Genomic DNA, 25,805 nt, shown 5'->3' with positions numbered 1-25,805 from the left:
ATCGATTGGTAGAAACCTTCTGATTGATAGACAGCAACGGTCCAAAGCTTTGAAGTAAAGTTGCTGCAGACACACGGCAATTTCTGGCGGCTGTTTTTAGCTTATTTTCAGGAGTCGGGTTACTCTGTCGAATAGTCGCTCAAGTGTGCCGCATGGTATTTTTTTTTTTTTTTTAAATATATTTAAATATTTTTAAAAAATAAAAAAATATATCAATATATTTAAAATCATTTTTTTTATCGTTTAGTAAAAAAATTAAAAATTTTTTATCAAACAGTCAAACCGAAGGGTACATTTTGAGCAGCTGAGTAGCCTTTTTCTATTTCCAATAGACGCTGCTATGTCCACCGACTTTTCCCGACAAGTGCATTTTGCACCCATTTTTTTATTTTTTTTATTAAAGCATTTTTTAAAACATTTTAAAAGGAAATTACAAATTCATAAAAACACACACAAGTCGGTAGAAAGGCTCGCGACTTTACCGTTTTCCGATTTCAATTCACACTAGCAATTAATATCTTGCCTCTAGAATATATCTTAGACAAATGTCTTTATTTTGTTTTTATGTTCATAAATATTTATTTATTCTTTTGATCAAGTTCATACTTATTCACGAACTAATTACTTATATTTTATGCTATAACTTTATTAAGCAAACTTTATGTCTTTCTAAACATATTTATATAATTTATGTGTATACCTTAATGATTATATGCATAATAATGCAAACACATGTGGCATTTACAATTATGATTTTCTCTTTTTTCTTTTGAATACTTTATGACATTTTCTTTTTGAAGTTAAAATATAATCATATAAAGTTACTCGAATCTGATTGAAATTGAGCTTTATACAAGCTGTGATAATAATTTCAAGTGTAAGATCAACTCATTTAATAAAACTTCGCTTGAGCCAAATTGGATCGAAACAATCCGAACAGTTTGTTTCATGTCGAAGGAAACAGAAAATTTTCTCACAGATGATATACATGTCGAAGTTTGTTCCGATCGAAACAATTCGAACAAACTTCACTTAAGCCAAATTTTCTCCCTAGTGTCGAAAGTCAAAAGTGCCTGTTTCGAGCAATGCCAGCCAACCACCACACTTCCTCCATGATCTCTCCGTGCCACCGCTCATGGCTGAGTTCCAAATGCCAAATACTTTTATCCTTTCCGAAAAATAACAAATAGCAATTGAATTCTCAGAGGAGCTCATTCTTCTTTCACTCCTATCCTGTCATTTTTGTTTTCTTTTTGGTGCGAGCAGAAACAAAGCAAATTTATTTAGTCTGTGTTCGACATGGTCAAGGAGTTTCCTCAAGTCAACCTCGGGAGCTTTGTCTTCTTCTACCTTGGGTCGAATTCAACTCATGTTTCAGCAAGGCAAAACCAACAGAACAATTCAAGACTACAAATACAGAACTGAAAGGGAAGCCCAGTAAAGTTAACAGATATTTTCACCCCCAAAAACATAGATCATTGCGCAAATTAAACCTAGTTTATTAAATAAACTATTAATAGTGTGCTCTCTCTCAGGTATTAAACCTTGTCCCAACAAAAATTGAAATTGAGTAATTATTTCAAAGAATATTACACTCGTTTTAAAAGCAATCAGACCTCATTAGTTATAATCTTGGTAGCATAAATTCTAACAATGGAAATTTTTTCCTCACCTCTTCTTGGTTTTCTTTCTTCCTTTTACTTGTTTCTCTAAACTTCTAAGCCTTTGACTGATAAGGGATGATGAAGAAATTCTCTGGTCTGGGCGCTTTACTGATTCAGGAGGTATTGGGGTGGGTTCCTGTTTGACCACTGTAGGACGTTGCAGTGCTGAAAACGCAGAGAAGGCAGGTTGTGGGGCAGTAGGTGGCTGCGCCACAGGCATTTCAGGAACACCCAAGAATTTCTTCACGCCGGGATTTTTAAGCGCTGAAAATTCAAAACAGTTGCATCATTAGTGAATATGACCAGAAAATTTCATAACATCAAAATATCATTTCATTCAACTTCTAGTCTTCCACAGCTGAAATCATTGTATATTGCTGCATAACTAAATGTGCATGAGACTAGAAAAGCTTTGCACATATATTCCCAGATGGAAGATGTGAAAATGAAGTTAAACTCAAAATTGAAACTGAAAGGACTCACCAAGCCCATACACAAGCGAGAACAAATTGGACGTAACCCAGTAACAAAATATTGCCTGCAGTGTTATTAAAACAGGTATCATCAGTTGACCAAACCATACGGTAAATCTACTAACAATGTCACTTAAAAAGGCAAAACAACCATCAAAATATGAGAAAAAAGAAAGAAAGAAAATACATCAACACTGATCAGTCTTTCTATTAAGATGACACTACGGCCTTGTTTGGATACAGAGATGGTTTCATCTTATCTCATCATTACAACTTTCTCAAATTCCTACACAAAATATAATAAACAATTCAATTTTTTCAAATCCCAAAACAATAATAATATTAAAAAATAATATTCTAACAATATTTTATTTAACTCATATAAAATCATCTCATCTCATCTCACTATCCAAACGAGTCCTGCAAGCACCGGAAAATTAATAAAGTAAACTGACACCTCACAGTCACTTTGATGATGACCTTCATGAGCCAAAATGCCATAGGACTTAGGAGGGACAATTAATAATTTGAGTACACTCGTTATCTGTAAACTAGGTCCCTTCTAAACAACTACGTTGCATTTAAAAATCTTTTCAGCATTTCATACACATTTTTTTGTGGATGTAATCTCACTTAAGGTCAAGCCCTCTAGGCCCACCATTGGAGCCCGGATACACGACCCCACCCACCTGAACTGTATATTAGGTAAGAGTAATGCTACATGCAGTCGTGGAGTGCGCCGTGCAGTCGTTTTGAAAAAGAGTGGAGTCTACTACTAAAAATTTTTTTTTTTTTTATGTAGGACTCATATTTATTCACTTTTTTCAATGTGATTGTACGGCGTTTGCGCACTCACGACTGCAACTATCATTTCTCATTATGTAATCTAGGGAAACTCCTAGTGAGAAATTGAACCCAAGATGTCTGAGTTCATAACTCATCTTCAGCCTGCCCTTTGACCACTAGGTTGTACCAGCAGCTTTTTTTTACAGTTAAGTGGGAATGTTATCAATGCCTTTGCGAGAATGGGACACCTGACTTTATTTTATTTTATTTTTTTATACGTAGGGCAACTGGCTTTATATGGAGATAAAAATGCAATAATGCAAGCAACCGAAACAAGCTTTGGAATTCATAACTCTAAACCATGCATTCAATTTTTGGGAACGACCATTATATGACAAACATTTATTTCGACATTCATGTTCCTATTAGAGGTGAACAAATAGTTCCCATAACATGTCTCCAAAGCGACTAAACGATGGAGAATTACCTTCGGAAAACTCATGGTAAATGGAACTGTAAGAACGGCAATGCCCCTTGAAACATTTTTCATGGTGCCAGCAACAGGATTTCCTTCCATACCCTCTTGCATGTTGCACTGAGGAACAGTGAAAAATAAATTAACTCCAAATCGGTTAGGCACAACCTCCCCCTCCCAAAAAAAAAAAAAAGATAAATGAGAAAAAGGATAGCAAAGAAAAGGGCAGAACAAGAATAATGATACAAGCTGCAAAAGTTAATAGTGCAGCAACTAGGGTAGCCAACCAAGAAGGAAGAAACAAAACAAGACAACTTAATTATGTTGATTCAGCTACAAGTTCACACATTAATACTTCCTAAAACTTGATTTTTCTTCATGGAATAAGTGCTTAAAAGAAAGTGACGAGTAGGACAGACACTTATTAACAGGTAATCAAGAAATTTTATTCATAGAAATAAGCAAAGTCCAGGTACACAGATAGTATACACGAGAAGCACCTAGTTAGAGGTTACAATCGAAAATAGAAAGTCATGGACACTTAGTCCGTTACAAACTACGGCACCCACCCATAAGAACAATGACTTAAAAAAGAAAACTTTTAGCTTATTTGTTCTTTTCTTGCGATCTTCGAAGCTTCTAGCATCTCTCCCTCCAAATACACCAACACATACATATAGAAACCATTCACCATATGGCCGCCACTTGTGAGTTACCGTGAAGGTCTCTCCAGCTTGCGAGAAAATCCACCAATCTAAGAGGCATAACCCATGATAATCCGATTCTCATGAAAAAATCATCTCACATGGTCCTGGCCACCTCATAGTGTAAAAGCAAATGATCTATTGATTCCCCATGCTTCTTACACATACAACACTAATCCAACACTATTACCTGGCATTTCCTTAAGTTATCTGTGGTAAGAATCTTATCCAATAATGTTGTCCAAACGAAAAAAGCCGCTTTTGAAGGAGCTTTCGTCTGCCATATACTCTTCCACGGGAACATGATCATTCCAGGACTCGTTCTAACTTGGTAAAATGATCTAACAATGAACTTACCTTTCTTCTCCGATGTCCCCTGTCATACTTATTGAATACAATGCCACAAAGAACTCTGTAATAGTCTCCAACTCCCAATCTTGGGTTGTCCTAATGAAATCAATATTCCATTGAGGGGAGTCATTGGAAAAGACCAAAAGATCGGCAATCAATGCATCCTTTTTTTTTATTTTTATTTTTTTTATAAGAGATAGATATTATTGATATGAATGAAGTAGGCATAGCCCTTGTACACAAGAAGTATACAGAAAGACCCCTAAATGCATTCTAAGAGCGATAAATTAAAGACAGGAAATCATAAACATTGTTCCCATTTAGTAAAAAAGCAGAAAACCAAAGCATTAAAGTGTGGAAGAAAAAATTCTTCAGTTTCGCCATAGTGCGTTCCTTATCTTAAAAACATCGTGCATTCCGTTCCGACCAAATACACCACATGATGCAAAACGGACTCATCTTCCACACTGCTGCCACTTGATGATAGCCTTGCATCTTCCTCCAACACCCCAACAAATCCACCACCCTTAAAGGCATAACCCAAGCAATATCAACCATTTGAAAGATCTTATCCCACAACATCCTAATTAGCTCACAGTGCAATATGAGATGATTCACAAATTCTCTATGTTTTTTACACATGGAACATCAATCTATCACAATACATCCTCTTTTCGTCAAATTGTCCATGGTCAAGATCTTCCCAACAGCAGCATTCCATACAAAAAAGGCAACTTTAGAAGGCACTCGTGACCTCCAAATATTCTTCCAAGAAAACAGAGTAGGATCCTGTGATGACAAGATTTTATAATATGCCTTCACCGTGCATTTCTTATGATCCTTGTATCTCCACTTCAATTGGTCGCGTTGCGCCGTCGGAGTCCCCATGGAATATAGAAGATTGAAAAAATCTGATACACTAGATAATTCTCAATCATGAAAGTCTCTGTTAAAAAGTACATTCCACTGGTGAGCGCCATGGGAAAAAAGCCGCATATCCGCCACTTAAGCCTCCCTATTAGATGCAATACGATAGAGAGCCGGAAAAAGCCCTTTCCAATGCATGTTCTCCACACCACACATCCCGCCAAAAAACTGATTTGATTACCCGCTCCAACTATCAATCGAATGTGTTTTTCGAAACAAGGTCACCCCCCTTATAAACTTCCATAAACCCACACCATGCCCCCCCCCCCCCCCCCCCCCCCCCCGGGAGCACTTCATTGGAGCACCAACCGCCCCAAGCAGCTCCATGTCTAACGTCAATAATTTATTTCCATAATGATCCCTCCTCTAAATAATATCTCCAAAGTCATTTCCCCAGTAAGGCTTTATTGAAAGTTCTTAGATCACTCACTCCCAACCCCCCATACACAACAGGAGCACAAACTGTCTTCCATCTAACCAGATGAAATTTCTTTTCCTCCCCCATACCCCCCCCCCCCCCAAAAAAAAAAAAAACGTCTTAAACGAGTTTTTCAATCCTGTTCACTACCCTTGCAGGCATCGGAAACAAATATAAAAAATATGTGGAGAGATTAGTAAGAGTGCTCTTCATAAGAGTGAGACGACCCCTTTTGATAAATACATCCGTTTCCACCCAGCCAACCTAGTCTCTATCTTCTCCACCACCCCATCTCATATAGTTCTAGGCTTAAAAAATGCTCCCAAAGGAAGACCCAAGTATTTCATTGGTAGAGAGGACACCATGCAGTCTAAAAGGCTAGCTAGACTGAAAATATTAGAAACTGCATCCACTGGAACTATCTCAGACTTACCAAGATTCACTTTGAGCCCAGACACTACTTCAAAACATAGTAGCAGTGCTCATAAAGTTTGGATCTGGCTGCTATCTGCTTTACAAAAGAGTAGAGTATCATCTGCAAATAAAAGATGAGAGATGAAGATGGAACCACCAATGCAATTACCCACCTGAAACTCAGATAAGAAACCTCCACCAACAGTAGACTGTACCATCCGGCTAAAGGCCTCCATAACTATAACAAACAACAGAGGAGATAGTGGATCTCTTTGTCGCAAGCCCCGCGAACTATCAAAGAACCCAGTAGGTGTACCGTTAACTAGAACTAAGAACCAAGCGGTAAAAATACAATGACTCATCCAGAAAATCCACCTGTCACCAAAACCACATCTCCCAAGCAGATTTAAAAGAAAATCTCAATTCACATGATCATAGACCTTCTCCATGTCAAGCTTGCACAAGATACCTGAACCTCCCTCCCTCAATCTATGATCCAAGCACTCATTTGCAATAAGTACCAAATCAAGAATTTGTCTCCCACGAATAAAGGCGTTCTGGGACTTGGAAATGATCTGCTCCAACACAAGACTTAAACGATTAGCAAGAACCTTTAAAATAATCTTATGCACACTACTAACCAGGCTTATAGGGTCAAAATCCTCAATAATCGAAACCCCATGTTTTTTGGGAATGAGCGCAATGAACGTCGCATTAAGGGATTTTTCAAACTTTTGGAAAAAGTAAAATTCACTAAAAACTTGCAAAACATCACATTTCACTATATCCCAACAAATTTGAAAGAAACCCATTGAAAAATCATCCGGACCCAGCGCTTTATCTTTAGTCATACTAGAAATAACCTTATAAATCTCATCTTCATAAAAAAGTCTCCCCAAAACACTTGCACTCTAAGAATCAATTGCCTCGAAAGACAAAGCATCAAGCTTCGGCCTTCAGCTAGCCAATTCCTTGAGAAGGGCCTCATAATAATGCACAATGTGATTTTCTAGTTCGGAAGGAGAAGATAAGACCTGAGTATCTGAATATAGCGACTCGATAGTGTTGCTACGCCGATGTGAATTAGCCACTTTGTGAAAATACTCCGTACACTTATCACATTTTTTCAACCAAAGGGCCCTGAATTTTTGACGCCACAAAGTCTCCTCCGACAACAAAACCCTCTCCAAATTTGCCATCACTGTGGCCTTCCTCAATAACACCTCCTCCGAAACATTACCCAAAAATTCCTTACCCTCTATCTCCTCAATTCCTCCAACAGAGTTGACTTTGGATTGTCAGTGTGGCAAAAAACTTCCAAGTTCCACTTCTTCAGGTCTTTCTTCAAGGCCTTCAATTTACTTGCAAGAATGAAACTTGGAGTGCCTAACAACTGATATGCTGACCACTAGGCACACACCATCTCTACAAATCCATCCGCTAAAAGCCACATATTTTCAAACTTAAAAGACTGACGACCCCTATTCATACCCCCACAATCTAGAATAATAGGAAAATAATCTGAGTTGACTCGAGCTAGCTGTTTCTGACATACTTCCGGAAAGTGGGCTTCCCACGACGGAGAGACAAGAAATCTATCCAATTTGGACCAAACCCGACCATTTGACCAAGTATACTCACCCCCTACCAATGGAAGATCCGTAAATTCCAGATCAAAGATGAACTCTGGAAACTCCTTCATAGCCACAAAATTCCGATAATGCCCCGATCACTCACTAGGGAAGCGAGTTATGTTAAAATCATCCCCCATACACCACGGCACAACCCAAACAGAATGTAGGCCCGCCAACTCCTCCCACAACCTTCTTCTACCTTGTCCACATTAGGACCATATGTGCCTACAAATGCCCATTCCCATCCATCAACAACATTTTTGAAAAGAGTTGCTGCAGAGAAATCTACAATACACTCCTCAATCGCCTCAACCAATCTTTTATCCCACATAAGTAACACTCCGCCTGAGGCACCCTCAAAGGCCAAGTAAGACCAACCCACATACGAGCATCCCCATAGGCTCCGCACAATACTTCTATCAATAAGTTGCAACTTTGTTTCTTGAAAGCACACCACAACAACCTTCCACATCCACAATAATGATTTGATACGAAGGCGTTTGTTGCAATCATTGAGCCTATTCTCAAGCACAATGCAACTTCAAAACAAAGGAGTAAAGCCCTCAAGGATTGAATGTGCTCGAGATGTGCACCACAAAGATGAGTGTCGTCAGCAAATAGCAGGTGAGAAATGTTAAGATCACCATTCCCCACAGAAAAAACAATAAAGTAGCCCGCCGTTCACCAGGCCATCAATCATCTTACCGAGAGCTTCCATGACTAATAAAAAAAGTAAAAGAGAGAGCGGGTCCCCCTATCTCAAACCATGAGAGAAGTTGAAGAAATCCACCGGTGAACCATTCACCAAGATAGAGAATCAAACTGTAGAGATGCAAAATTCTACCCATTTCTATCATTTCCCCCCAAAGCCACATCTTGCAACTAAATAAAGTAAGAACTGTTAGTTGACGTGGTCATATGCTTTCTCCATATGTCTAATTTTTTTTTTTTTTTATATATAAGTAAACGGTAGTATTAATAGGAATAGGCAAAGCCCAAGTAGACAATGAAGTATACAAGAGATAAAACCTATCTAGTTTGCTATAAAAGAAACAAGGAAATCATGTACATTTAGGCCATTAAAATCTACAGGAATAGCCCAAAGAAATAAGGTGCGGAAGAATAAAGCTGTAAGTTCCTCTATTGTCCGCTCCTTGTCTTCAAATGTCCGCTCGTTACATTTAGGCATCCTTATCCGACTGAACACTTCGCTCCATAAGTCTCTAGCTGTCTCACAATGTAACAAAAGATTATTCACTGTCTTTCTAGCTTTCTTGCATATACAACACTACTCTGGAATAATTACTTGGTGCTTTCGCAGATTATCAGTAGTCAGAATCTTACCCAGGGCCGCTGTCATAGTGAAAAAAAGTGCTTTGGGAGGCGCCTTATTCCTCCACAATCTTTTCCAAGGGAAATGAGAGTTTGGGAGCAAAGTAAGCAACTTATAGAAGGAACGAATTGAGAAGGTTGCCTTACCTGCAAGCGTCCACCATAGCTTATCTTCGCACAAACCATACAACTTCAAAGAATACACTCGGCTAAAAAAATCCTCAAAACTATTTATTTCCCAATCTTAAGCTGCTTTACTAAAAGTGACATTCCCATGGACTTGGTCCCCTAAGCGAGTCATGAGATCCGCCACCGAGGCTTCTTGATCACATGCCACTCAGAAAACGGATGGGAAAGCGTCTGCTAGAGCCTCCTCCCCACACCAAATGTGCCTCCAAAATTTTAATTTGATTCGAAGAAACTGCCCCATCTACCATCAGCATATCAATAGCATTGTTCGTCCTATAAACCTAGCAGCCAAGAGTATCTCAACTACTCTCAAACACTCTCACTACTATTCTTTACTTTATTATTATTTTTCACCTACTTTTCCTACTATTTATTATTTTTCACCTACTTTTTACTACTATTCAATATTCTATTAAAACTTTTTCACTACTATTCACAAACATTCTTAAAACTTCTCAAGTATTCTCACTACCCAAACGTAGTTAGTCACCCTATAGAAGAATTTTGTACACTTATCTCCCTCATTGAGCCAAAGCCCCCTTGATTTTTGTCTCCATGAAATCTCCTCCATCAATATTACTCTTTCAAGTTCAATGACTACCCGACTCTTGCGAATTTTCTCAAATTCAGAGTGTTCTTGCCTCCTTTTTGCCCTTCAGACCTTGTAGCTCCTCCAAGAGAGAGCGCCTCTACTGAAGCACATTGCCAAAAACTTGTTCATTCCATTGTTTCAGATCCTGTTTCAGTGCTTTCAACTTTCTTACCATAATGAAACTTAGGCCTCGTTTGTTCACAACTTCTCTCAACTCATCTCATCTCATTATTACAACTTTTTCAAATTCTCACACAAAATAAAATAAATAATTCCACTTTTTCAAATCTCAAAATAAAAATAATATTAAAACAAAAATATTCTAACAATATTTTATTCAATTTTTAACTTTAATCTCAACTCATCTCGTCTTATCTGCGAAAACAAACGAGACCTTAGAGAGCCTTGGAAATTGTAAGTCCACCATTGTTTGACCCTGTCTACAAAACCGTCAGTTTTAAACCACATATTCTCAAATTTAAAATACCTTCTACTCCATTGGATGCCTCCACAGTCTAAAAAGATGGGAAGTGATTAGAACGTAAACAGGATAATCTTCTTTGAGCTACATCCGGAAAGTGTAGCTCTCATTCTGGAGTTAACAAAAATCTATTAATCCTCGACCAAGACAGGAATTCTTGATTGTTGGACCAAGTAAACGTGCCTCATGTTAATGGAATGTCCATAAGCTCCTGTTCTGAAATGAAATCAGAAAATTCCCTCATGGCAGGAGTGATGTGGGATACAGCCGACCTTTCGCATGGAAAGCGAGTTATGTTAAAGTCACCCCCTATGCAACTTGATAGCTCCCACCAACTAAGAAGTCTCATCAATTCTCCCACAATACCTTTCTCTCCGAATTAATATTTGTGCCATAAACTCCAGCGAATGCCCATTGGAAGCCATCTTCTGAGTTCACAAAAGAGCATGCCACAGTGAAGTCACCCACACATTTCTCCACCCTTTCCACCACCCTTTTATCAAACATAATTAGGACTCCCCCAGATGCTCCTTTAGATGGCAAGTATGACCACCCGACATGTTGCCCTCTCCATAAACTGCGGACTAGTTGTCTTGTAATAACTTCCAACTTGGTCTCCTGTAAACAAATAATATCCCCCTTCCATTGGCAATGTAAGTTTCTAACGTGGAGCCACTTATTATGTTCATACGGCCCCCTTTATTATTTTTGGCTTCATAGAGCAACCATCTTACCCCAGTTAGAGCTCCTCTCCACCATCATCTTTCATTGCTCACGTAAGCCTCTTGAGTTCTCTTTCCATTGTTTTAGCCAAATTAAGGGATAGATTGGATTTGAATTGTGCATTCTCGGCCTCTATGGCTGTAAGGCCGGCCATAAATTCAGCTTCGAAACCCTCGCATGTAATCCCTACGCAATGCTTAATTTCCATAGCTTTCTAGATAACCAAATCTGACACATTAGGATGAAATGAGTTTAGAGGAATAGATTCTTCCCCCTGTCCTTATTAGCCTAAAAAAAACCAATGTACCAACCAATTCAGCATCCCCCATTTCACCCACTGATTCCACACTTCCAGTAACAACATATAGCTGTTTCTTGGCTGAATTTTTTTTCCCCAACGTTAGTACAATAGATGACAAGGAACGGCGGTTGGCAACCGACTCAGAAGGTTCCGTCAGTGGTTTATGTGGCTTCTCGCAGTGCTCCAAGACTTCGCCGACTTTGTCATCTCATCTCCAAAGCTCAGTGCCATAGCCTTCTCCAATGCCGGGACCATAGCCGTCATCGCCATGGTGACATGAGGCAGCCCAAATAGTGTCGGCGCCGGAGTCTGTGCCACCCTGAGATCTGATGACCCACCCATGTGCTCCGTAGGCACCAGCGTGCAGATTTGCACAGGCTCTGTTGGTACCGACAATGATTGGCCAATGTTGGTGCTGCCGGAATCGGAGACAGGAGTTACGGGTGCAGAGGTAGGTGGCTCCTCTGGCCGGTGCATAGGAAATGGGTCCATGGGTCCATGGGCCCAGGCGCAGCAAGCCTCCCACAAATCTGTGATACAGGCATAGACATTGAGCCTTTTCAACCTGGTAAAGTCAATTTGGTTCCAGGTTCAACTACAGTCTACTGGACACTATATGCCACCTATCAACAATCCTTGAATGTGTTCATTTTCCAGATTCAAAGGCACTTTTAACTTTTATTTTAAAAAACAGGCTTTCCAACAGCCTAGGTTCAGATATCATGGATTTGAATATATGCTAGTGCAACCTTATCTAGATCAAATACGTTCATCACCCTTATGATATGAAGGAAGCACAAAGATAGTGTTCAACAAATACACAAGTAAAGTTCATCAGTGTAATTTGCAATCCCTCATTGGCCCTTCTTTAAGCATAAAGAAAAGCTCAAATGAACAATTAATTAAACAAAGCAGGTACCTACCTCCACAGTTACTAAGAATGTCACTGCTGTCAAAAGAGGGAAAATGTACAAACTATCTGGAGTGGTGAGATCAACAAACCAGTAGGCTCCACCACCTTTGAATGATGGCACCTTTTCTGCCATATTTGAAATCTGCCAAAGAAAATTTTATCAGAGACATATATAGATATTCATATCTAAGATTAAAAAAAAAAAAAAAATTGCAAGATAGTCTGACCAAAGAATTTTATCTTACTGCGAGGAAAAAACTGATGAAGACAGGGCCTTGTATTAAAAGTCCTTTCAAGGGAGTAAATGGGCTTACACCGTATCTGCAGAGTCGAATCACGATGAAAAAATGAAGATATGAAGAAAACCGAGGGCATATAGGAGAGAACTGAAGGTTAGCACGCAGCTACAGGCTTGTAATCGAAATGAGAATATTGCACAAAAGGTTATCAAACTTCAGTCAATAAACCATTTGTATTGGCAGAAAATAGCAGGGGGCAATTCTCAAAATTTTAATAGCTTCTTAATGGTCTGGAAATCACTGAAAAGGCCCTTTAATGCGAATCCGTGAATAAGCTTCACAACAAACTACCAAGTAATTGACTTGAATGATGACAATCACAGCATATGGGGCACATTCATGCATTTTATCATTTAAACTAGTATGTAATATTATCAGCATCACATATTGTGTGGACATAAAAATAAAAAGGAGTATGAAAACCAATAACTTAATTGCCATGGGTTCCTCTTAAAGGTCATGGAAAAGTAGCTTACTCCTTAAAAAGCTTCTGCATTTGTTGTTGACCTTCAGCTGGCTCCATACCCTGAAAAAAAGAATGTTCACATGCTAGGCGAGTCATTTCTGTAAGTATCTACCTTCCTATTGCATTCATATCCCTAGTAGACACAAGTCTATCCCAAACTCAGTCTATATCAGCACAAGGAGATCCTTAAGCTGACTGGGGACCTCTATTGGTTCAAAAGTGTAACTGAATATTTCTCAGCACACAGATATGCCCAAAATGAAATGAACTTTCCAGCAGTATAGAGATGTATTCAAGCATGAAGTCTATAGGTGGGGGGGGACTGGTGACAGGCTAATTTTAAGTCGCATTCTATATCCTTTGTAGATTTAACTTATATAGGAAACTTGAGCTAACTAATAACACTTTATTTGTGGATCTTAGCATGGATCTTAGCATGTGCTAACAAGTTGACCATATGCACCAATAAGACATCAACTAAGGGCTGTGATTAACAAGTAATAACATTCACCTTGTCCTAGGTAGCTGACACAAGACTTGTGGGTAATTTGTACAACAAAATTACTAAAAGTAGTCAGAAATTAAAAAAGTGATACCATGACACAAATACTAATCAGGTAAGAGTACCTTATCCTGCATCTGCTGCTTTAATTCCTCCAAGTGCGGCCTCAAGAGCTGCAGAACATGCATGAACATTAATGATGCCTTGCCACTGTATACAAAAAAATTGATGTATGCTTGTGATAAAATGGTGCTTAATAAAAGAAAAAAAATTACTGTGTACATTTATTTAGTTTTGTGGCACATAAAATAGATCCTTCCACACAATGTCAATAAAGAGAATTATAGATATGCAAAAAGATAAGAAGAAAGTACATTGTAGAAGTGGTGAGTCAACAGTGTATGTAACAGGCACATCTAAGAATTGGCAAAGACTATTATAAATTATCAAAAAATCTGCTTAAGAATTAGCAAAGCCTATTATAAATCAATTAAAAAAACTGCTCATAGGGTTGAGTAGATAGAGTGCATCAGATTGTCAGCGAGAATATAAGAAAATGATGTGAATGAACCAGCAAAATTGTGTGCTGCAGTAACTAACAATTCAGGCCACATACAGTAAGTTTTGCAGTAGCTTTAAGTTGATTTATCAAAAGTGGAAGTGTTGCCCCTCGAATCAAAAGGGTTGTTAAAGCTATGGAAGCCCACCTGAAAGGAGGAAGAAAAAGTGAAATAAAATAGTTACTTTTCCATTTTTAACATCGAATATCATCAAAACTTTGTGGTGGTGTAAACTTGAAAACAGTGTATTCTTAAAAACTAAGGATAAAAAATCATCTCTCTAATCCACTGTTTACTAAATATATAACAGTAATAATTTGCTAGTAGTAACTTAAAGCCTTGTACTGCAACAATAAATAGTTCTCTGCCATTTCTTATGACAACTAGTAATATGGTTGCTACCAACTAAACCATCATTATCAAATACAAATTGAGCTAATCCTCCCCTTTACTTTACGGTGTGTTTTGGAGTTTGCAAAGGAAGGAAAGGATACACTGACTTAAGAGGGAATGAACTTGAATTTATAGAATATAACTTTTTGTTTAAAAAATGCAAAAGGCTTACCCCAGGTACACAGAACATATGGAATGGAATTTAGAAGGTAAAAAGGACCTTTTTACTCCTTTAATAAAGAAAATTCTACATTCTGCTCAAGGTGGGAGGAATATATATGAGGTGAAGGAATGGAATAAGGGGTTACACTCCACCATTTCCTTTCCTTAAAAAAATCGTAAACAACCAAATGGTGGGTTCCCACCAATCCTTCCGTTCCACTCTGTCCATAATCAAACCATCCAAAAGAGCTGGCAATAAGAATCTTTGTATTCAAATACGATGAACAGTATAATCTCCTCCTCTTGTCACTTATTCCATGACAGTAGCTATTTTCCGGCAGATATTGTTAGTGCTCGTGCAACATCAGCCTTATGCCAATACTAAATTCAGCATCTAGAAACCTAAAGAAGTGACAGGTAAAAGTTTCAGATTTTGAATGTCGGAGTTTTTGTATTGTTATGGTGATTCATGCAAGGGTAAATAGTTTAATCATTAAATATCCTCGTAATCCATTTTTTATTCTTTGCACATCATCTCTTTAACAGTGGGTAATTCCTAGTGCATTCTTTAGAACCTACACTATATAAACAATGTTCCAGAATATCTGCATATCTGAGCATCCAAGCTTACAAAACCATAGTGCTACAAAATAGATCATTAAAAAATAATAATAATAAAAAGATTGCAAATGGATACTCACCAGTTCAAGCCGGTAAAAGAATGTACAGCATCTATGAGGTATTGCAACGCCTGAACAGGCAGGAAAGAATCAGCAGCAGCAATGGCAACTTCATTCACTGCAGAGGCCTGGGAAGCAACTGCTTCTACAGTTGTATCCGTCAAAACACCAGCAACATCACTCATTATTTCAATTTTTTCTGACCCATCACCAACAGTCGTTGACATATACCTGTGAAACGAGGGGCCGAAGCTTGACGGAAGAAGAACGTGGGAACATCCTCTATCTGGGAGAAAGGGAACAAACCCAGCCAACTTGTTGAAGCTACTACTTCCGAATGACCTCCTCCTCTGAACAAAATTATCAATTCTCTGGGGAGACAAATCTTCAACACTTGTGTAATGTTTTCGATCATCATCATGGAGAACATAAGTAAAAGATGGATGGCATCTTCGAGCAATAAAGGTTGCTCTTGTGGACAGACTACGCATATAAGCCATTCACGATATTCTGAAAATAAATGTCAATGAAAAAAATCTTAGAGAATAGTGGGAAGGAATCAAGGAAGAAATCACTGCCTGATAAAACGTTAAAAGAAACGTATGAAAATTTTACACATATAGTAATTATATTTGGCTATTAAGATCAAGATATAAGTCTACAAAGACTGGACTATTACAATGGGAACGAAATTCTTAAACCCTAGAAACATCTCAACAGCAAAGAAAAATCACTTGACTCTTCTTAATAAAGCATAGAAGAAAGGGGAGAGGCTAGGCTGGACGCTGTGAATAAGGGGCTTTTACACACTCCAATAAAATTTTGACACGTATGTATTCTAGAGGGAAATAATGGCACCGCACACCAGGCAAGCAAATCCCATACAAACGCACACACCCCCGTCACTCTCTCTCCTTCTCCCCCCCCCCCCCCCCCCCCCCCCCCCTCTTCTCTCTGCTTAGTCGTGCTCTCTCTCTCACTCTCTCTCTCTCTCCCACAAGCCATCACAGGCCCGAAACTCTCTAAATGTCTATTGGAAGTTTTTGAACTAGAAAATGTTGTTGGAATGCAGAAATTGAAATGCATATCTATATATCTATGCATTGAATAGCAGCAGTGCAGCAAATTTTGGTTGTGTGACAAGTTGGATATAAAGTCCCATGGCTTTTCGTTCATTTTTACAATCTGGGTCATTTCCCTTTTCTCTAACTGAAGTGTTTCTGATATTGTGGCTTTGTTTTACTCTACCCAGGTTAGGTTTTGTAGAAAATTTTTCTGATATATGTGGTTGTTCACTCGAAAATATCTTGAGTACGTATCTGAATTGCTAGTTCTGTTAAAGCTTTGGTTCAAATGAGATTTCAATCAGTTTTTAGCTCATTAATTTTGAAGGCTCTGGGAAATTGCTAATGGAGTTGTCAAATTCTCACTAAAAAGTTGAACCTTTGTGGTTCTCTTGATGCGGCATTTTGCTTGTTTTGCAGGGTTGTGTTTTGATTGTGAAAGAAACAGGGTTGTGTTTTTGGTTCATGTCCTCCAATGTGATGCCATCTCATTTCGTTTGGTCAAGTTCACGGGCTGTCCATCAGAGAGAGAGAGAGAGAGCATGACCAAGCAAACAGGGAGAGAGGGGAGAAAGAGAAAATGGGATTTACTTGCCTAGTGTGGGGTTCCATTATTCCCCTATTAGAATGCATACATGTCAAAATTTCATTGGAGGGTATAAAAGCCCCTTATTCACCGCGTCTGATTCGAAGTTAATCCCTGGGGAGAGGCTAGGGGCCAGACATTGTGAATAAGGGGCTTTTACACACTCAAATAAAATTTTGACACGTATATATTCTAGAGGGAAATAATGGAACCGCACACCAAGCCATTGCAGCCCCGAAACTCTCTAAATGTTTATACTCAACCCCTAGGGGTTGGCTCAAGTAGTAAAGGCCTTGGATTTGGGGGTATGCTCCCCCCGGTACAAGGTTCAAATCCCCTTGGGTGCAAACAATCTCTATGGGTCACACTCTCCGGTGAAAAGCCAGCGATTTAATCAGTTCCGTGTAGGGAAACTTCCGAGGGTGCAGTGCACGGGACTGGAGTTTAATCTGCAGGAGTGAGTCCGAAGGGCCCTGCCTTGGAGAGGTTCCCGACATAAAAATAAAAAATAAAAAAAGAGGTTTATACTCTCTCGGAGAGAAGAGTATAACAAACTTAACAGAATGCAACACTAAACTTGGTTATTAAAGTTCGAGATGGAATTCAATAAAGATCGGAGTATAACCACGGGTAGACCGATCAACATTTTTAAACCCTAGCAAAACCCGAACTCTATTTAATGGAAAGTAAAGCTCGGATTCAGCCTAAAATCCTGAATAACCACGGTTTCTTACACATATTACTGCCAAACAAAACACGAAATTAATCCATATCCATAAAACCGACTCCATAGGCATAACCTTAGTCAAAGAAATGATCCACTATCTAAACGAATATAAAGAAATGCTTTAAATAAGAAACAAAGTTCAAGTCCCTGAGTTAAAATCTGCAACTCAAAGCAAAGATTACTACTACTGGGAAATTTTGGAAAACTATCTCACCTTTACGTGACCTCCGGAGAAAGAGAGGAGGATAAAGTCTGGTCGGCCTCTGAGGCTCCGACGGGTAGCCTGGTCCAAGAGATTGATCAATAGCTGAACTGGAGGAGACCAATGGCGGTGTAGGGTTTAAAATTTAAATGTTCAATTCGTCAGGTTGCCTTCTATGTAGGCTGCTTTAACAAGCAAACGCATCTTCTTCCTTCAGGCCATAACAGCTCGCTCGTGAAGCCAGTGGCAGCCACATTCTTTACGAGCCAGTCTAGATCATCTCACTTCAGCTCATCCACATATTCATTAACCCGTTACGTCCAGCAGAGCCCAGACGGGTCCAATCCACAAACCAAGCCCTGTTGACAAACTGTAAAAAATTGTTACGGCCCGGTTTGAATTCAATAAATGTTTCTTCTCATTTTATCTTATTATTATAATTTTTTTAAATTTATATATAAAATATAATAAATTAATTAATTTTTTCAAATCTCAAATTTCTATACAAAATATAATAAATAATATTTTATTTAACTTTCAAATTTTATATCAATTCATCTTATCTACTCACTATTCAAACGGCATTTAAATCTATCGAGATAATTAAAATATATATATAATTAATAGTTACAAGTCGATGTAATTGATGGGATACATCATATCTATTTTATAATAATTTTTTTAAATTATCTTGATATTTATTGGAGAAAAATTTTTAATTAATTTAAAAATATGGACATTAATGATCCGACGGTAGTCCTTTCATCTTTTGACGACTACAAAGGTGTGATATTTCATTTGATCTCATACCGGACAAGCTATCATGTTTCATGTGGTGGTTGTTTCAGTCGAAAGACTCAGTTTTAGGACTCGTTTGTTTTCAGAGATGAAATGAGATGAAATGATATTAAAGTTAAAAAATTAAATAAAATATTGTTAGAATATATTTTTTAATATTATTTTTATTTTGAGATTTGAAAAAATTGAATTATTTATTTTATTTTATGTAGAGATTTGAAAAAATTGTAATGTTGAAGTGAGATGAAATGAGATGTTTCTTGAAAACAAACGAGACCTGACAGCATTTTTCTCAAGCCAAGATCGTAGGAATAAAGAGAACTCAAGTGTTAATTAATATCGACTCCTGAAATACAAATTATTGGCTAGGATTCACCTTTGAATCAAATTGGCTTGTAAGGGAAGAGAGTTTAAGAACTTGTATACACATGACTAAACTTATCTATACGTACTTAAGTCATGATGTACGTGAGAAACATGTATTAGGCATTGACCACAAGACAACCGACGAAACAAGTCATATAGTATTTGCTTAAATTTTACTCTTTCTTGCAAAACGTGTATCTGAACTGAACCTGACTCCTTCAAACCCCAACCGGAGAGACGTATTAATACTGAGAGAGAGATGGTACAAAAAGAGTACCTAAAGACATGTTCGGCGGAACTTGGACTTTTACTATTTATTTATTAGTATTTGGGGGATTAACGAGACGTCGAGATGAAGGGAAGTGGAAAATCTTTATGGGTTTGGGTTTTGGAACGAGTCTCCCTTGCAAACAAAGAACGTTTCTGATCCCTCGTCCAACGCGGTCGACACGCGCATATATATACTTTCCTCGTCGGCTGTCTGCTTGGCACCATTCTATTACATTGCATTCATTCAGCCGCAAAGCGCTAATCCAACTGTCACCCACTGCTCTCATCTCAGAAGCTAACAAGTCCGACATGGACGCATTTGCTGCTTCCAATACAGCTGCTGCTGCTGTGGCCCCTCGGTGGATCCCAAAACGGGGCCGTGTTCTCAGGGCGGTTCTCAAGAAGCTTTTTGTGTGCTTTCAAGAAGAGACCCAGGCACCTACCCATTCAGCCGTTTATCCTTGTTAATGACCTGATTCCATAATATGGGCAACCTCGGATTCTCTCGTATATTATGTCCTGTATTCCTTGCTGACCAAATCATTTTGCACAATATTTTATTCTCTTCCGCTTGAGACTTGCACAATATATCTACAATTCTACAGTAAATTTAATGCTCTCCGCGCGCTCTAGTTTCTCTCCACAAAACAGCTCCTCTCACAGCATGCTTCGTTGGTATTCTTAATTCCTTTCAATTCATCTCAATTCATTATTATAATTTTTTCAAATTTCAACACAAAATATAATAAACAATTCAACTTTTTTTAAATTCTAAAATAATAATAATATTAAAAAATAATATTCTAACAATATTTTATCATCTCACTTCAACTCAAATTAATTCACTTCAACATCCAAACACAACTTAAAACTTGACATAGATTTGCCAAAAACGAAGCACACCAACATCTCATACAATCGTCTGCCACCGGTGGTTGGATTGGAAACAGTATCGTTTTCTCATACATCCATCTGCGGTTTCTCGAAAGAATATGGGAAATACAATCTGTTTTCTAGTAGCGTTTTCAATCACTGGTGGTTGGATTGGAAATGGTATCCACCACTAGTTAATTTTAGAGTTTCTAGTGTAAATTTCATAAGAAAAACGTGGAAGTGTCGATTATTATCAGTTAATTTTAGTTGTTATTATCAGTTGTTATTGTCAAAAAATTAATGTGGACTTTATAATAAGAAATAAATATTTCATTTACTATTAGAATTAAAACAAATGAAAATGTAAAAATTATGAAATAGTGATAGATTTGGATAATTTATTATTTGGTATTATTGAGAAGTGACTAATTAAATTTAAAAAAAAATAAATTATAATTAAATTTTTATTAAAAATAACTAGACCACTCTAAAAAGAGTAGTAACGGGCTTAACAAAGTCAAATTTTAATAAAAAAAATAACTAAAGTGCAACGATGGATTGGCTGAATAAACAGTAATTTTATCTTCAGATGAATTCATTAGCTAAATTTGGCTGGTCAAATATTATTTATGAACTAAAGTATTGCCTTCCCGCTCCTTCTCTCTCCCGCACAAGAAAAAAATTCCAAGAAATAAACACGGCTTTCTTCATTTCCCCTCTTTCAGCTTGAACAAAATTCACCATCGCAAAAACGAAGGCCATCGACTCCCACCATCGCAACACACAGAACGCCATCGACTCCTAGTCAGAACTGTGGAACGCCATCAACTCCCACTCGCAGCCCCGAAACGCCATTGTCAGTCGGAGTCACCACCATCAACCACACAATCTCCATTTTTCTTTCTCTGTTTTGTTCAGTCTTCCCTAGCGATTTTAACTCCAGGCTAGTGATTGTGCGATTTTAATTCCAGGCTAGTGATTGTGCGATTTTCAATCTTCCCTAATGATTTTAATCCTGGGTTACGATTTTAAGTCTTGGAATCCGATTGTTCATCCTTGACCAAACTAGGACTTTAAAGCCCCCGTAAGCCATGCAATCTCCATTTTCCTTTCTCTAGAATCCCAGAGCTAAAATGGATTAACTTTTTCAAAATCCTGGGTTCTGCCTCGAAAAAGTAAAATCTCATAAAACATCCATTAAAATTCGAAAAGGTATGATTTAATTGTTTTCTTGTGATTTGTTCTGTCTCAGAGCTAGGATTTAATTGTTCTCTTGATGTGTTCTGTCTCAGAGCTAGGATTTAATTAGTTAGTTCCATTTATCTTCTCTCGGTATTTCTTATTATAAGATGGATATTCAAGATTTAGGGATTTTCTAACACCCGCTTGATTTAATTAGTTAGTTACATTTTCCTTTCTCTGCTTCATTGCCTGAACAATCGCTTGGATTTATAGTGCTTTTTGAGAAAGTTTCCTGGCTCTTAAATAGGCTCCACAAATCTCTTTGCGAAGCCTCCTTTGGCTTCAAAGTTCATTAGCCCTGCTGCTGGTGTTAATTCTTGTTGGGAATCGGCTTAGTTGAGGCCTGCTGCAATCCCCATGACTCATTTGCCTTTTTTTGCTGCTTTGGACTGATACCTAAAAAGAAAATGTGATGTAAGATTTTGGTGGTTGGAGGAAAGGAAGGTGATGTAAGATTTGATTTTGTTTCCTTGAAGTTGCTAGTGGGAATTAATGAAAAGAAAATGTGATGGCCAGCTTTCCGTCTCTAATGTTGGTTGCTAGAAACGTTTTCAAAACTGAAACTTTAGGCTCATGTTGGAATATGAAGATCTTGAAAAATAGAGGGGAGGAGGGATTAGGGAAAGAACCAGGGATTATATAAGAAATTGCTAGGTTTACAAAAGGAAGTTCATTTTATTTTTGTTAATGTTGAAGATGTGCATGCTGCCATTTGTTTGGCGGTTTAATGCTTCCACACTAATTTGGATCATGTTGCATTGTCTTTGGTTGGTTTCCGTTCTCAAGTTTGGGCGTTAGTATCTCTTTAAATAGAAGTGATTGTGCGTTAGTATGTACCTATTGTGCTGGTTGTGAAGCATATTGATCACTGCCTCTGTTGCATAGTTTGAGAGTATGTTTTATTTTTACCTGATTTTTATATCGTCTGAAAATATCTTTTTGGAAAGTATATAAAATGACCATGCGAGTTAGCTATCACATGTTGGTACATATGCAAGTTTTACTTTATGAAATTGCTGGGTATGAGATCTCTTTGCCGGTTATTTCTGTTTTTTATGGCCATAATTATGTATAAATTGCGATAGTAGAGTTAAAACTTTTTTAGAGCAGAAGTTGTTTTCAATCACTTGTAACTCGTAGCTGTTTTTACACAGCTAAGTTAAATCTTCCCATTTTTTAAACAGATAAGGTAAATCTTCGAACTCTTCTTCTTCATTGTCAGCCTGTTTATCTTCAATGATCATCTTATGTAAAATTATGCATGACATCACAATATCATTGAGCGTTTCAATGTGAAAAAATCGTGCAAGTCTACAAGTTATAGCAAATCGTGCTTGAAGCACACCAAAAACATGCTCCACATCCTTCCTTGCGGACTCTTGGGCTGCAGTAAAATATTTTTTTTCTTGTTTTCTTGAGGAACTGAGATGATCTTAACAAATATTGCCCATTGCGGATCAATCTCATCAGCAAGATAGTATCTCATTACATAGTTATGACCATTAATAGTGTAATTAACAGTCGGAGTAAGCCATTGAGCAATGTTAGAAAATATAAATGATTTATCAAGTACATTTATATCATTATGAGATCTCGGTAATTAAAAAAAAATGCCAAATTCATAGATCGTAAGACACCACTACTTTTAAAATAATTATTGGTTCATGGATATGACCAAAGTATATATCATGTCCAGCAGTTGGGCAATTCTTCCACTTTCAGTCCATACAATCAATGTTCCCTAACATACCTGGAAATCCATGTTTCTCACCAGTTGCGAGCAGTCTAACAATGTCATCATTGTTGGGTTTCCTTAAGTACTCTTTAGAAAAAATTGAAACAATTGCTTTAACAAATATTTTTAGACTTCTTAATGCAGTAGTCGCTCCAATCTTCAAATATTCATCCATAAAATCAGTCGTGACACCATATGCAAGCATCCTCAGAGCAGCTGTTATTTTTTTAAGGGAAGAAAAATCAAATCCTCCAGAATTATCTCATCTTTTTACAAAATAAGATCATGAGCTTCTACCGCAGCTTGGATACGAAGAAATAGAGAACGACTCATTCAAAACCTCATTCGAAAATATTTGTAAGGATAGATTGGAGGATCAACAAAATAGTCACGAAAAAGATTTTCGTGGGTTTGCAATTGATCTCACCTTATGAATTTATGTGATTTTTTAGAAGAACCACATGAGCTTGATCCTTCTTCTGCCAAAACAAGTTGTCTCACTAGCTCAAATTCTTCGTCAAGACCTGAATCGAAAAGTATCATTTTGTGAAAAATTGAACAATCCATTAAGAATAAATGAAAAGAAAATGTTTTATAGACACACTTGAGTTGAAGTGAATGAAATTGTTGATGAAATGTTATGTTTTATAGTGGAAGAATATAACCATTGGAGAAATATAACAATTAAAAAATATAACCGTTAAAAAAATATAGTCGTTAGAAAACATAACTGTTGAAGAAATATATCCGTTAGAAAATATAACCGTTTGATAAATTCAAATTACAATTAGAATTAAAATAAATGAAAAGTTTAAAATCAATATTTTAATATAATAGTGAAAGATTTATTGAACCTGTTATTTGATATTGTTAACAAGTGGCTAGCTAAATTTGTAAAAATGAATTTCTTAGTCAAATTTTGACTAAAGTTTATTGAGTTCCCTACTAGTACTCTAATAGTCTTGTGCCGCTGCTTGGCTAGCTAACTAAGACACTCACATTTAGCCTTCCAATCGACGCACTTGAGAGCATTAGCATTGGACTCATCAAATGAGTTCAATCTTTAAAATTTGATGAATTTATGTTTAAAATTATTACATTATATTATTATTTTGATGAATCTAATGGTTAATCTAATGTGAGGTTATGGATAGAGAGATTTTAAATTTATGAAAAATATATATTTTTTATCAAATTTTAAAGATAAAAATGATTAATCTAATGCTAATACTCTAGCACCATCACGGCAAGTAGTTGATCATGGCTCAGCCTCTTGCCCCTTAGGTGAGGAAGGCAATAATGCATTTCACTGTATACTTTGTCGTACGTGGACAAGGCCATCGCTGATCCATAAACCAGCAAGAAAATAACGGCAAAGACGCTGGGCAGGCATTGTTATATCGTAAATAGATAAATATTCTAGTTACAAAGTGATCATATAAAGTAATGTAGTTTATTAAATTGTAAAATTAATTTTAATATAAAACAAATACAATGAATATTTGAAATTATATTAATTTGTGAGATTATTTTTATAATAATCCATTGCTTTAGCACTACTCTTATATAGGCGTAGATGTTGTGAATATTGCCATGCAATTTTTGTTGTCCACAGAGTTAGGATTGTTGCCTCCGAAAGGGGATTTTCGTGTCTTAGGTTTATAAGGATCGGGCATCCCTTGTCTCCATTAATTGACTTAAAAAATCCATGCATGTGTACGGCCTATTGACATAGAAAATGAACAGTTTAATTACGCAGTTTAAATGAAATGAGATGAGATAAAAAGTTTAGTTGAAAGTTGAATAAAATATTATTAAAATATAATTTTTTTAATATAATTTTTATTTTAAAATTTAATAAAAAAATTAAATTATTTATTATATTTTACGTAGAAATTTAAAAAATTTATAATAATAAAATAAGATAATTTTGTGTATCCAAACCAAACCGCCAAGTCAATGTTTTAGCCGATTCTTTCTACTTTTTTTCTAAAATTTGAAATACCAATTACGATCCCATATATAGACTTCAACCAAACTGAGTTTTAGGGAAATTAAGCAAAAGGGTTTAATGCTAGAATATTAATAATCTGTAACACGTCTTCCATCTCCATGTTCTTTCAATCCTTTAGGCTCCCATTGATTGGTAGACTCAATTTAAATTAATTTAGTTCAATTTAATTTTAAATTAATCTAATATTTAAACATTCAATTCTTAAATTATTAAATTAATTTAATTTAAAATCTCTTCACATGTGAGACTCATAATTTTTTTTAATTCAATATTTCATTATATGTAAAATCTACAATCTTTTTAAAATTTGTATTAATACATATAAATTTATTTTCACATTTAAATATATTTAAATTCATTTTAGATAAATTTTACACAACTTGTACCTCCTTCTTAATTCATTATTATTTATAAAGAATTTAACTCAATATAAAAATATAGAAATGAAATCTTAGTTATCAAACTGCTTCAATCTATTAAAAACGTCAC

At 36.8% G+C, this 25,805-nt stretch overlaps 1 protein-coding gene and 1 long non-coding RNA gene across 4 annotated transcripts; both read right to left on the bottom strand.

The window, feature by feature from the left end:
• Nucleotides 1–835: 835 nt before the first annotated feature.
• Nucleotides 836–18,298, bottom strand: LOC121235074 (mitochondrial inner membrane protein OXA1-like). Of its 3 annotated transcripts, none has more exons than XM_041131298.1 (11): nucleotides 18,031–18,298; nucleotides 15,461–15,949; nucleotides 14,261–14,351; nucleotides 13,770–13,817; nucleotides 13,153–13,202; nucleotides 12,623–12,698; nucleotides 12,388–12,519; nucleotides 3,411–3,518; nucleotides 2,148–2,202; nucleotides 1,673–1,928; nucleotides 836–1,421 (listed from the first exon to the last, which is right to left on the bottom strand). In XM_041131298.1, the coding sequence occupies exons 2-11, from the start codon at nucleotides 15,937–15,939 to the stop codon at nucleotides 1,322–1,324; spliced, it is 1,395 nt and encodes a 464-aa protein (XP_040987232.1). In that variant the 5' UTR covers nucleotides 15,940–15,949; nucleotides 18,031–18,298; the 3' UTR covers nucleotides 836–1,321. The 3 variants fall into 3 exon arrangements, with proteins under 3 accessions (XP_040987232.1, XP_040987234.1, XP_040987233.1); XM_041131300.1 differs by having other exon boundaries at nucleotides 836–1,350; XM_041131299.1 differs by lacking the exon at nucleotides 836–1,421 and having other exon boundaries at nucleotides 1,639–1,928.
• LOC121235075 lies at nucleotides 5,934–8,347 on the bottom strand. The gene is made up of 2 exons (XR_005934504.1): nucleotides 8,225–8,347; nucleotides 5,934–8,163 (listed from the first exon to the last, which is right to left on the bottom strand). It is a non-coding gene; the product is annotated as an uncharacterized LOC121235075 (long non-coding RNA).
• Nucleotides 18,299–25,805: the final 7,507 nt, after the last annotated feature.

The sequence above is a fragment of the Juglans microcarpa x Juglans regia genome, chromosome 6D, assembly GCF_004785595.1.
Source record: "Juglans microcarpa x Juglans regia isolate MS1-56 chromosome 6D, Jm3101_v1.0, whole genome shotgun sequence".
Classification (NCBI taxonomy): domain Eukaryota; kingdom Viridiplantae; phylum Streptophyta; class Magnoliopsida; order Fagales; family Juglandaceae; genus Juglans; species Juglans microcarpa x Juglans regia.
Note: the sequence above shows the minus strand (reverse complement) of the source record. Positions and strands in the feature narration are given on the sequence as shown.